Raw genomic sequence first — 12645 nt, 5'->3', positions numbered from 1 at the left:
CGCTCTCCAGTATCCTTCCAGCATTCTACCCAATTAATGTTCCCTCTAAGCTGCTCAGTTACTCAAAGGTTCCTGTGCAGTCTGCATTCAAGATGGCCACTTTAAGTTGCCAAGCATGTGCGGCCATGCAAAATGTTTAAAGGGATTTTGCACTTAAACTAATCACTTGCGTGCTCCAAAAAGAAAATAGAGGCTATCTTGGGCCCAATCTGGGACCAGAGCTTGGTTGAAGCTACTCAAAGTAGGTCAATTCCATAGGTTCCAGCAGGCTCAGTCCACCGCCAGTCTGTGAGCACAGATCCCTTTGTCTCCGTCCACCCTGCTGGTCTTTACAGAAACCCAAAGATTCAGCTTGTGCTGTCTCTCAGCCAGCGTGCTGTGCTGTTTCCTATGGCCTGAATTTTTTGCTCACTGGGCGCGCGTGGTCAGTGGGCCCGGGAACGGACGGGAAGTGGGCCCCCAAGCGCCAATTAACGGCCAGCCAGCGTGAAATGCACCCTCAGAAAGGCTCAGCACTGCTGGTGGGGGTGGGAAGAGGGCGGGTGCCGAAGTCACCGCGGGTGCTGGTGGGCGCTTCCGGTGAGCTCCCTGAAGGCAGACGGCTGCCTCATGGAGCTGCAGACCGCCACAGAATAACCGAAACAACAAAAATGCTGCACAATATGTCCATTCAGCACAATCGATCACCTGAAAGCTTACCTCATTAAAAAAAAATCAGCCCCCAAGGTATCTCATTTCCCCACAGAGATTTCATCCCACGCTGGATTGAGGTTTGAGCAAAAATGTAAAGGCCGCCTGTCCGCCAACCATAAAAATGGAAGGGCCACGAAAAATGACTTTCAATTGCCTCCCTAATGGGCTTAATTGCCGCTTAATTGTCGGCGGGCGCGCTTCCGACTGCCACGCACGTCCACCGAGCGAGATATCACGTGAGTGCGCGATGACGTCGGACACTTGCCCGACGTAATCTGGTGGCCGGATGAGTCGGGCACACGCCCGCCCGCAGCACATAAAATTCTGGCCCATGTTTCAACATTGCACCATACATGCAGAAAAGCACAAAGTGTTGAAGCTACAATCCTAAAAGAACAATATTTATTGAGTCTTGATTTTTTTGGCATTAATTATTATAAAGTAGATTGGTGCAAAACTGAAACTATCCTGAAATTCAGCTTTCTTGTAAACTTCCCACCGGATTAGTGAGAATATAAAAGCTTGATTCCGTAATCCTGTGCATCCAGTGAGAAGCTGTGCTTGGATATCGTATGGGTCGTAGAGTCGTGACTACGTTGTTGTAACCCTTGGTGGAATCTTCCAGTCCCTCCAGCAGCAGGAAGCACGGTGGGCAGGGGGAGCTTAATTTGGCGTGAGGCCAAAAATCAGTTTTCTGACATTGGGAACAACTGTCAGAATTCTTTTCTGGAGACTTGAAAGGGAGATTGAGCTTCCCAACAAGCAATGCCAGGAAGCCCTTTTCCATGAAAATAAAGTCATCCAGCAAGCCAGCAACAATCTGGAACATTCCTGTGCTGACAGTGAGGCTGACGGTGCTGAACCAGGTGAGGATCCAGCAGTGCAACATCCATCAGGTGACCATGCTGTGAGTCAGTTCCCCTGTTCCGCAGTCCCCTGCCATGCACTAATTATCTCTCCTTGCTTTTGCAGGCACATCTGGGAAGCAGCCGAGGGGGTTCATGATCCAAGTCCTGAACTCAAGCCCAGAAGACACCCGGAAGAAGAATCTGATAACAGCCTAATTGAAGACCCATCACAGTGCTCACCCACACCCTCTGCTAGTACAGAGACACTCACCTCAATGGGACCTAGTTCTAGAGTAGACTCAGGATCACAACCTGGTGAGCACATCGTACTGTCTGATCCACAGCAGGCGGTGGCAGGGACTTCCCAGGTGTCCGGCACTCAGAGGACGGCTGGAGGCCAGAAATCTGCTGATTTCTCCAAGTCAGATGAGCTACTGGACTCGGTCATACCTCAGTTGCTGAAGATGCAAAGGCAAGCTCAGGAACATCAGGGAGGGATGTCTGCTGCACTCCTCAGGTTGCAAGGCACGATGGAGGAGTCCGTCCACCTTCAGTTTGAGGTGATAGCGCTGGCATGCCAATGCCCCAAGGTCAACACTGGTAGGATGACAGCCGCCACTGGAGATCTTGGTCCAGGACATCAGTCTTGCAACATTGCGCAGGCTGAACTTCATCGCTGACTCCAACAGTGTGTACATGAGAGGGGTGCGGGGCAGCTGGATCTCACTCCAGCTACCCTTTCTTCTCAAGGAGTCAGCCAGGGGCCCTCGGGCACCCATAGGGAGGAGGATCAGCAGATGTGCACCCCAGGGCCATCGACCCAGGTGACTCGGAGTGTCTGACCCAACCAAATCCCCTCTTCCTGTGACCCCAGCAGCTCTAGCTCCACAGGCTGAGGAGGGCGCCACTGCCATACAGCAGGACCCGGAAAGCAGGCCGGGGCCCTCCAGGTCTTGGCCCTCCAGAGGACACCCAGCAAGGTCATCACAGACAGCAGTCAGCAGGCTGCTTCCACCTCCGCTGTGGGTGTCCAGGGAGTACCAAGACATAGAGGCAGGGTTAGGAAGTTTACAAAGATGTAGTTGCACAGCCTGGACATGGATGTTAATCACTTGTACTTAATATTCACTATTGTAAATAAACTCCTAAGAATGTCTCCTTGCCTATGGCTCCTTGTTATAATGAGCAGTATTTGTGTCACCCAGATGTGAAACCTTGGTTCCTGCACAAGGCAAAGGCAGGTGTCTCAGTCCAGGGCCTCTTCCTTGTGCTTTGTCCAGCCTTCAGAGCAAAGTGATGGTCCAGCTTCACACTCACTGGACACATTAGTGATGCCTGCACCTCGATGGTGCTTGTCATTTCTGTCAGAATGTCGTGGGCAGGCATCACAGAGTTCTCTCACTCGCCATTTCCGCCAACTCCAGCATGATGCCACCACCAAACACATCTTCCCTTCACCCCCCCCGGCGGCATTCCGTAGGGATTGTTCCCTCCGTGACACCCTGGTCCACTCATCCATCACCCCCTACTCCTCAACTCCCTCCCACAGCACCTTCCCATGCAACAGCAGAAGATGCAACACCTGCCCCTTCACTTTCTCTCTCCTCACCGTCCAAGGGCCCAAACACTCCTTTCAAGTGAAGCAGCATTTCACTTGCACTTCCCTCAATTTAGTCTACTGCATTCGTTGCTCCCAATGCGGTTTCCTCTACATTGGAGAGACCAAACGCAGATTGAGTGACCGCTTTGCAGAACACCTTCGGTCTGTCCGCAAGCATTACCCAACCTCCCTGTCGCTTCACATTTCAACGCTCCACCCTGCTCTCATGCCCACATGTCCGTCCTTGGCTTGCTGCATTGTTCCAGTGAAGCTTAACGCAAACTGGAGGAACAGCACCTCATCTTCCGACTAGGCACTTTACAGCCTTCCGGACTGAATATTGAGTTCAACAACTTTAGATCATGAACTCTTTCTTCCATCCCCACCCCCTTTCCGTTTCTTCCCCCTCCTCCTTTTTGTTTTTCCCAATAATTTACATAGATTTTTCTTTTCCCACCTATTTCCATCATTTTTAAATGTATTTCCACCCATTGTTTATCTCTACCTTTCAGCCTTATTAGTATTCCTTCACCCCACCCTACCCCCACTAGAGTTATCTGTACCTTGTATGTCCTGCTTTCTACTCTTAATTAGCACATTCCTTTAGATATCACCACCTTCAACACCTCTTTGTCCTTTTGTCTGTGACATCTTTTGGTTATCTCCACCTATTACTGGATTCTTGTCCCAACAACTCCCCTCCCCCCCCCCGGCCCTTAAACCAGCTTATATTTCACCCCTTTCCTATTTTACTTAGTTCTTTTGAAGGGTCAACTGTGTTCTTCTCCGCCGATGCTGCCGGACCTGCTGAGTTTTTCCAGGTATTTCTGTTTCTGTTTTTGTTCTCTCACTCTCTCTGTGTGCTCTCAGTGCCTTTAAGGTGGGGCTGGCCCCCATCACACCAGCATCTGTGACCAGTGATGCTGTGCTCCTGAAGGGCTCAGGTGCTGGATGCAAAAAAGGATCAGGTGCATTTAAAGTTTCTCCATGATATGACCCTGATCACAGAGCGCAAGCGAGCTCCCATCAGCCAGACAGGAGTCAGACATTCACAGAGGCTATGTGAAGATCTATGAAGCCTCCTCACTGCAAGTCGTCATCCTCTTGGAATCTAACGACTATTAGGGCCTCCACTGTGTCTCCATGAGATGAGCCTGAGTCAAACATTCACAGTTTCAAGGTGAGGATGTCAGGACTGTCCTCACTGCATCTCGTCATCATCCTCCATGAATCTTGCAACTATGAGGGCCTCCCGAGTGCACCTGCCTCATCTGGCCAGTGCAGTGGCCTCATCATCGTCATCCACTTCGACGTCCTCATCGGAGGATATGCACAGCTTCTCCATATCCTCCTCAGCTGGGCCCCCCCCAGCTGTTGCAGTGCCAGGTTGTGGAGTGTACAGCAGGCGACAATGATGCATGACACCCTCTGGGGACTGCCAGACTTGTCGAGGCACCGGAACCTCATTTTCAAAATGCCTATCGTTTGCTCCACCAAAGTCCGGGTTGCAGCATGAGCCTTGTTATACCGTCACTCTGCTGCAGCCTGAGGCCGCAGCACAGTTGTCATCAGCCTCGTCTCCTGTGAGTAGCCCTTGTCCCCCAGGAGCCAGCCCTGCAGCCCCTGTGGACCCTGGAAGATGTCAGGGATCTGAGACCTGCTAAAGATGTAGGAGTCGTGGACCGTCCCTGGGAACCATACGCAGACCTGTAGTGATAGTCTGTAGTTTGTGGTGCATACTGTGCTCTGTGCTCAGGCGCCAGCATTCTCCTAACCCGCACTGCAAGGCTGCGCTGTTAGCTTGAACCATGATGGATACTGTTCTAAACCTTAATAAAGACATTGTAAGGGGCTGTGACACCACCAGTGACTATGCCATGTCCACCTTTCACAAGGGGATTGTACAACTTGCCCAGTTGGCCAATTGCTCTGCTGCCCCTAAAACGCACATTAATTTGCAGTTTGCAGCCAAGGGGTGAAAAGTTCTGGAGCATTTGGTGGAACTTTCATGCTTTTGTGTTGCTTGAGTGAACAGAAAAGCATCAGAGGCCTGGCTCCAAGCATGACAACGGAGCTTCAGCTGCAGAAGAATGCTTGCTTTTGACGAGCTTTTCCAAGTGAGTGGCCGCTTCCCTCACCCACCCCGACATATGCTTGTGTATTGAGTACTTCCTTCAGTCTGTGCTGCCTTGTCCCCTCCTGCCCTGACCCCGGGGTTATAATCCCCATCTGAGGTTACCACTGGACAAGCCTAATCCCAGAGTGGGGACCATCTTGATAGATCCTAACTTTTATTTGTTTGTTTAGATGAGTGGAGAGGGGTAACTGAACAGAGTCACCGGAGTCAGCTAATGAACTTTTAACAAAAGCATAAAACATTTATTAAACAAGAAAAGATGAACTATATTACAATACTCCTTCACCCACAACTATTCCTTTACAGATATATACAAATTTTTAAGGATAACACAAGTTACAAAAGCTACCTTATACTCTAATGTTCACAGTGAGTACACAGCCCATGTACCAATTAACGATCCATGGTCAAACACACCACACTCTGGAACCAAGTGACAGATGCCACTCCAGAGAGATGCTATGGATCTTTCCTCAACTACCCTGCCAGACGCTTGTCACACTGTGAGCCAACCAGTGTTACTGAACTCTGTCTTTCACACGAGGATTTCCAATTTCCAAGAACTCGCCGTGGAATCTTCTCCCAAACTGACACTTTCTCTCAGATGCTTTTCACAAGGATCCGCCTCCAGGGTTTCGAACTCTCCTTCCAATGTTCCTCTTCCCTGGTCACCACATGCATTCAAGCTGTCTTCCATGCGCTTGCTCTCTCTCTGACTCAGCTGTTAACAGTACACCGCTGCTTCACATGCCCATAGCAAAGAGTTACAGACCTTCAGCTGTCTCTTTGAACCTTCTGGCCTCTCACCTTAAATATGCTTCCTTTAAGCTTGAAGCTTTGAGCCTTCGTTTCTGCTCCTTACTCTTAATTTCACTTAACGGACCTTTTCCAGGTCCCTGTCCTTCCTTTGACTAGAAGGTCTGCTTGGGACTTTCTCCTGTTCCACTCCACTGGGTTTTTGGGTCTTTTTTTTTTTTGCTTGGGACTGGCTATCTGCCCCCTTTGCTCCAGTCTCCCCTGGCAGCTGTCTTCAAAACCAGCTGAACTTAAACAGCTTCCAAATCAAACTGCTGTTTCTAATTTCTTGTGTGTGTGTCTGTGGGAGGGACTTGCAGCTCTGGACCTCTGTTGCTAGGCAACAGCCCGGTTTTTCTACTTTTGTTGTTTAACTTAGCTGCAGTAGTTGTAAAATTCTCATTAGAAATGCAGACACCTTTTAAAGTGAAACTAAAATTCAATTTGACCTTTTCTTAACACACAGCTACAGAACTACAAATCAAATTTAAACATTAAAGCTAAAACTCATTCCTAACATGCACAAATACAAATATAACTTACTTAAACTACCTCAATTTCCTAACACCAGCATGTGCGTAAGTAAATCTTCACTCTGTGCTGCCTTACCCATCCCCGCGGCCTGACCCACACTGGAGACCTTGTCCTGACACTGAACTGAATGTCAGACTTGCTTGTGCCCCCTTGAATGTGAGGCACCTCTTCCTTGATGTCCTATAGGTGATGCTCACGAGCACTGCGTGAGGTTGTGTTCACTCATCTCCGAGTTTCCCTCAAAGTTCAGGTCGCCAGGCGCACGTCTTTTATAAGCAGTCGTGAAGCACACTGTTCTGAAGTCGCACTGACGTGGACGATAAATTTGATGTGAGTGGATGATTCTGGTGAGCGGGGTTTATAAGTAGATGCAAACGTGTGGTGGTGGGAAACACGACCCGCCATTGACAGGTGGAACGGACAATCGCGAACTGGTTTCACAACGGCGTAAAACTGATTTTTGGCTTTCTCGCCGTATTGTTCTCCCCAGCCCGCCATGACGCCCGATGCCAACAGGGCTGGAAAATTCTGGCCAACGTGTCTGCAAAGAGATATAGGGCGGAATCTTCCTGTGGCATAGGGGATCTCGCCTGTCAGCTGGAGAGCCAGTGAAAGACCCACGCTGCCTCTTATCGGGAAGGCCAACCAAACCACAAGCCAATCAGGCTCCTGGGGGTGAAGTCCCGCCTAATCAGAGCTGCCAGTCAATCAGAAGCCAGCCGCTGTTGTGCTCAGCAGCATCACAGAGGCCATGGCGCTGCAGGATGGGCAGGCACTAGAGTCCCAGGATTGCTTAGTGACCCAGGCCACAGATAAGCAATATGTGGGGGTTTGGGGCTGGGGGGGGATGGAGCGGGGGATGGTGGGGGTTCTGCAGGTTGGGGTCGTGGCAAGAGGGGGCAGGTAGGCCGGAAGCAAGGGCAGGGGCATGCTCCCTGCAGGCACCCCCACTGCCGATGTTCAGTGCCTTCAGGCACTGAGTGCCTTTGATTGAGGAGCCCCACCCCTCCTCCTCCTGGGGTGACAAGCGGCCCTCATAGGTCATCTGTCATGCACGCTGCATGTCAACAGCTCTGCCTGCAGCTAGGTTAATCCCAGGGGTGGTGGATGAGGCTGTTAAGTGGTTCTTAATTGGCCACTTAATGGCCTCAATTGGTGGCGGGGCAAGAAGGTCGACCATGAACCTTCCCACCTAGAGCCTAATTCAGGTGGAGGCAGGAAGGCGGCAGGTTTCGGATTCGCCACCATCCCACCTAAGTACATGTCCTTCCCACCTCCAAGCTCACACCAGCGGGAACACAAGATTCCGTCCATAGACATGTTAAGTGAATGGGCAACAAGGTGACAGATGGAGTATAACGTGGGGAAGTGTGAAGTTATTCACTTTGGTTGTAAGAATAGAAAAGCAGAATATTTATAAAAGATGTGAAACTTGTAAATATTGATGTCCAGAGAGACTTGGGTGAACTTGTACAAAGAATACAAAATGTTAGCTTGCAAGCACAGCAAGCAATTGGGAAAACAAGTGGCATGTTGACCTTTATTGCAAGGGAATTGGAGTAGAACAATAAAGAAGTTTTGCTAGAATTGTACAGGACCTCAGTGAGACCGCACTTGGAATACTGTGTGCAGTTTTGGTCTCCATATTTACTTGCATTCGAGGCAATACATTGAAGGTTCACTGGATTGGTCCGAGGGATGAGAGGGTTGTCCTATGATGAGAGGCTGAGTAAACTGGGTCTATGTTCTCTGGAATTTAAAAGAATGGGAGATGATCTCATTGAAACATACAAGATTATGAAGGGGCTTGACAGGGTAGATATTGAGACGCTTCCTCTGAATCTATAAGTTTCAGGATAAGGGGCTGATCATATAGTTCTGAGGTAAGGAGAAATTTCTTTACTCAAAGGGTTGTGATTCTTTGGAATCTTCCATCTCCAAGTGTTGTGGAAGCACCATATATTTAAGGCTGAAATAGGTGTATTTTTGGCCTTGGCAATCAAGGGATATGAGGAGCGGAAAAGCGGAGTTGAAGATCAAGATCAGCTGTGTATCATATGATCGAGCAAGCTTGACGATCATATGGTCTTCGCCTGCTCCTATTTCTTATGTTCTTAAGTTCTTTAAAGGGTTAAAAGTTCTTTTCCCCAGAGAAATTTCAACAGTTTAACAGCGTTGTTAAACAGGTCAGAGGCTGGGAATTCTGCGGAGAGTAACTCACCTCCTGACTCCCTAAATCTACAAAGCATAAGTCAGGAGGTGATGGAATACACTTCATTTGTCTGGATGAGTGCAGCTCCAAGAAACTCAGCACTGTCCAGGACAGAGTAGCCCGCTTAATTGGCACCCCATCCACCACCTTAAAAATTCACTCCCTCCACCATCAATATACAGTAGCAGCAGTGTGTACCATCTACAAGGTGCACTGCAGCCAAGTCTGCTTCGACAGCACCTTCCAAACCCACAACCTCTACAACCTAGAAGCACAAGGGCAGCAGATATCTGGGAACACCACCACCTGCAAGTTTCCGTCCAAGCCACTCACCATCCTGACTTGGGAATGTATCGCCGTTCCTTCACTGTCGCTGGGTCAAAATCCTGGAACTCCCTCTCTAACAGCACTGTGGATGCACCTACACCACATGGACTGCAGTGGTTCAAGAAGGCAGCTCACCATCACCTTCTCAAGGACAGTTAGGGATGGGCAATAAATGCTGGCCCAGCCAGTGACGTCCACATCCCATGACTGAGTGAATTAAAAAATTGACCGTTACATTGGTCACTTGTGAAAAAAGTTACCTTTACCTTGGGAATAATAAGCTTGGTAATTTTGATTTTAGATCAGGGAGTTTTTTTCTGAGATGATGTAGATTCTGGAAGAAACAAATTCAACTCATTGTAATAATTTGGGGAGCTACTGGTGCTTGCCGTGCCTCCAGAGGAAGCTGGTACATTGTGAGGGTCCTCATTTCTCAGGCAGCATCCCAAGGTTTATACTGGGGGGAGAATGGAAGGATAATGCCAATTGTGGGTCAACTTCAGCTCTCTGGATTGCTGTGGAGTCAGGAGGAACAGCACTGATTCTGCTGGCTCCACAAGTACGTTTTTTTCCACGGCTTTCTGGTGAGGACTTCAGCGACTGCTGTAGAATCCTGAGTGGAACAGGTCTGGAGTTTCTACTCATAAACTACTAATTTAGTGCAGGTGTCCTGAAGTAGGCACATTTAAGGGGTGAAAACGTGACAGCAGCGGAACCCTTGGCATAGATCAAATAAGCAGCCATTTATCCCCCATTTTGGCTCTCATACCTATGATACGGTGCACAAAGGTCCAATTTCTACCCTGGTGAGTTTTGTCTCTGGTCATTTGTTTCTTTAGGCATTTTTCAACAAACTACCTCCAAGCCATTGGCGACTCTGAGATTCGGGGGATTGTTTAAATAAAATTCTTAAACCAGACCAATTGCATTTCAGATAAACTCTGTTGCATTGGTTGTCACTTGTTAAATATTTGGCAAAGAGTGCCACATTTGAAAATGTGCATGATTATTGTTTGTTGATGAGGGATGATCTGCAGAATATTCTTTTTAAATAGATCAGTATGTTCTGCTTAGGCCAAATACAGGTATACAACAACAATCTGATTTATATACAGCACTCCTTCCCTATTACAAGGTACTTTAGAATTTTTTTCAATAAAGAGGGAACAGACTTGGTGGACACCAAGGAAAGGGGGTCAGTAGTTAGTTGATTATTGTACACAGGATCCAGAGCACCTGAATAATTGGGAGAGCTTTTGCCAAAAGTGCGGGAAAAAAAGCTTTGAATATTACCAAATCTAGTAAACGGATAGAAGTTGTGCACTTGTGACTGTAGGGAAGACATTCATATTAGGAAACCAAAGTTTTTAAAGGTGCGAATATTGTTGGTTTTTGTGTTTATGTTTAAGCATGTCTGTGTCATGTGTATTTGCAGAAAAGAGAGGTAAGATCTGCACTTGCAAGTCTGCAAAAAGTATCCTATCAAATTGCATCACATACGCACATGTTTTCACAGTGGTATGTGATTTTAACATTTTGCAGGTTGATGAGAAGGAAAGGGAGCCTAACGAGCAGGAAGAAGAGGCAGTAGCTGACGATACCAACCAGGAAGGGGAGAATGAGGATGAAAATTATGAAGAGGAAGAAGATGAAGAAGAAAGAGATGTCCCTGCTGCAAAGACAAATCGGCGGGCAGAAATGTGACATTTTTATAATTAGCTTTTTATTATTTTTGTTTTATTGCCTAATTTGAATTGATCAACCTGCAATCTTTTATAGATACTTTCAGGTAAATATATTTAATATAGTGTTTTTCAGGTTAATTTAAATTTGGACATATTTAAAGGTAATGTATTAAAACCCTTCAAAGGCATCTGCTTTCTTATTTGTAATTTATAATAAATTCAGTATGAAAGAATCGTCCACAAAAAGTTCATAGTAAACTGTTCTTAAAGTTAAGATGTTCAGTCATACTTGTTTGAGGTTTTCTTATACGTACCTCATATGAAAGTAATTATTTCGATGCAAAGTCAATTGTAACTTAAACAATTCTTAAAAATTTCTGAAGTTCATCAAAACCTATTTTCTAACCAGTGATACTTATCATCAATATGATTAGGTATTAATTTGTAAACATAACTGATCATGTATTAAGCATTGCTGTTATGCATTGCAACATTGGGTAGGCCATGACTTTGTGCAGTAGTGTAAAATGAGTGAGGGCAAGTCAGCAGTCAATTTACATCTCTCCTGATTTTAATTTCCATTGGCTTGAATTGCCCATTTCATACTTTCACACAAAGTCAAGATCTACCCTACAGTAATCCCAACTGCTTGTCGAAGTTAAATTTGTTCTCAGTTTCGTAACAAAATGTACTTCATAAAGAACTGTTCTTTTTGTAGTACACGTAGTAATTTTTCCAGTATTACCGTATCCAGTACCGTTAAGTTATGTTGAGTTCTGAAGAAGAGTCATATTGGACTCGAAACGTTAACTCCGTTTCTCTCTCCACAGATGCTGCCAGGCCTGCTGAGTTTTTCCAGCACTTTCTGTTTTTATTTCAGATCTCCAGCACCTGTAGCATTTTGCTTTTATTAAACCATTATGTTATTGAGTGGTAGTCTGTTCAAAGGATATTGAGTAAAATTTTTCTGTGTAATAGGGAGACTCAATACAGAAAGGATTCATTTGTGCTTAATGAATTACTGTTTCTATTTTTGTCCTTTTGTTTTCTGAAGGAAAAGTATATTGTATTTAAAACTGTTTTAAAACCTATTGCATTGAAATGACAATCAAGCAAGTAAGAAAGCCCATAAAGATATAAGCAGATAAACAATTACTAGTTTGGTTATTCTATAAATGTCCTTAACTTTCTTCTTGTTCATGAGCAAGTAAATTGGTGCAATTTAAATTTAATCTTTCATTTGTGACCATATGGTAGTTTGCAAATTGTGAGAATAAAAGGGTATGTAAAGAACCATATAGCGCCTACTCCATGAGATGTACGAATCTGCACATATGGTATGGTGCTGATATTTTAATAATTGTGATGCATTAAAAGTTAAAGCTTTAAAATTAAATACATAAGTTATCATGACTCTTTTAATGTCAAGATGACTGAATTTCTATAAAGGCAAAAGGTTAGCTTTTTCTAAAGAGTTTTTAGTCAACATTGTAAGATGTTGCATAGTGCATCTGAGTCAACTAATATTTGTGTCATTGAAGCAAAGGAATGTTGATTTTCAATATCAAGTTTATAAGTACAATTGAATAGCTACATCGTGCCTAGTATTACAACATTAAAACAGGGCATTCAAGCCAACATATCCATGTGTTTATACTTCTCAAGAGCCTCCTCTCATCTTCATTTAACCAGTCAACATATTCTTGCATTCCCTTCTCCATCCTGTGTTTATCTAGTTTCCCCTTAAATGCATCTATTGCACTTCACCTCAACCATATCATGTGTTAGCGAGTTCCACATTCTAATCACTCTCT

The 12645-nt window shown here is 45.9% G+C and overlaps 1 protein-coding gene across 1 annotated transcript in view; it reads left to right on the top strand.

Moving 5' to 3' along the window:
- Window positions 1-12212, top strand: part of golim4a (golgi integral membrane protein 4a) — a 138277-nt gene extending 126065 nt beyond the window's left edge. The window contains exon 14 of the mRNA XM_078563796.1: window positions 10689-12212. Within this exon, the coding sequence (XP_078419922.1) occupies window positions 10689-10850 (162 nt within the window). The 3' untranslated portion in view covers window positions 10851-12212. The remainder of the gene's footprint in view (window positions 1-10688) is intronic.
- Window positions 12213-12645: the final 433 nt, after the last annotated feature.

Source organism: Cetorhinus maximus, chromosome 19, assembly GCF_964194155.1.
Source record: "Cetorhinus maximus chromosome 19, sCetMax3.hap1.1, whole genome shotgun sequence".
Classification (NCBI taxonomy): Eukaryota; Metazoa; Chordata; class Chondrichthyes; order Lamniformes; family Cetorhinidae; genus Cetorhinus; species Cetorhinus maximus.
This window is presented reverse-complemented; position numbering and strand designations above follow the sequence as displayed.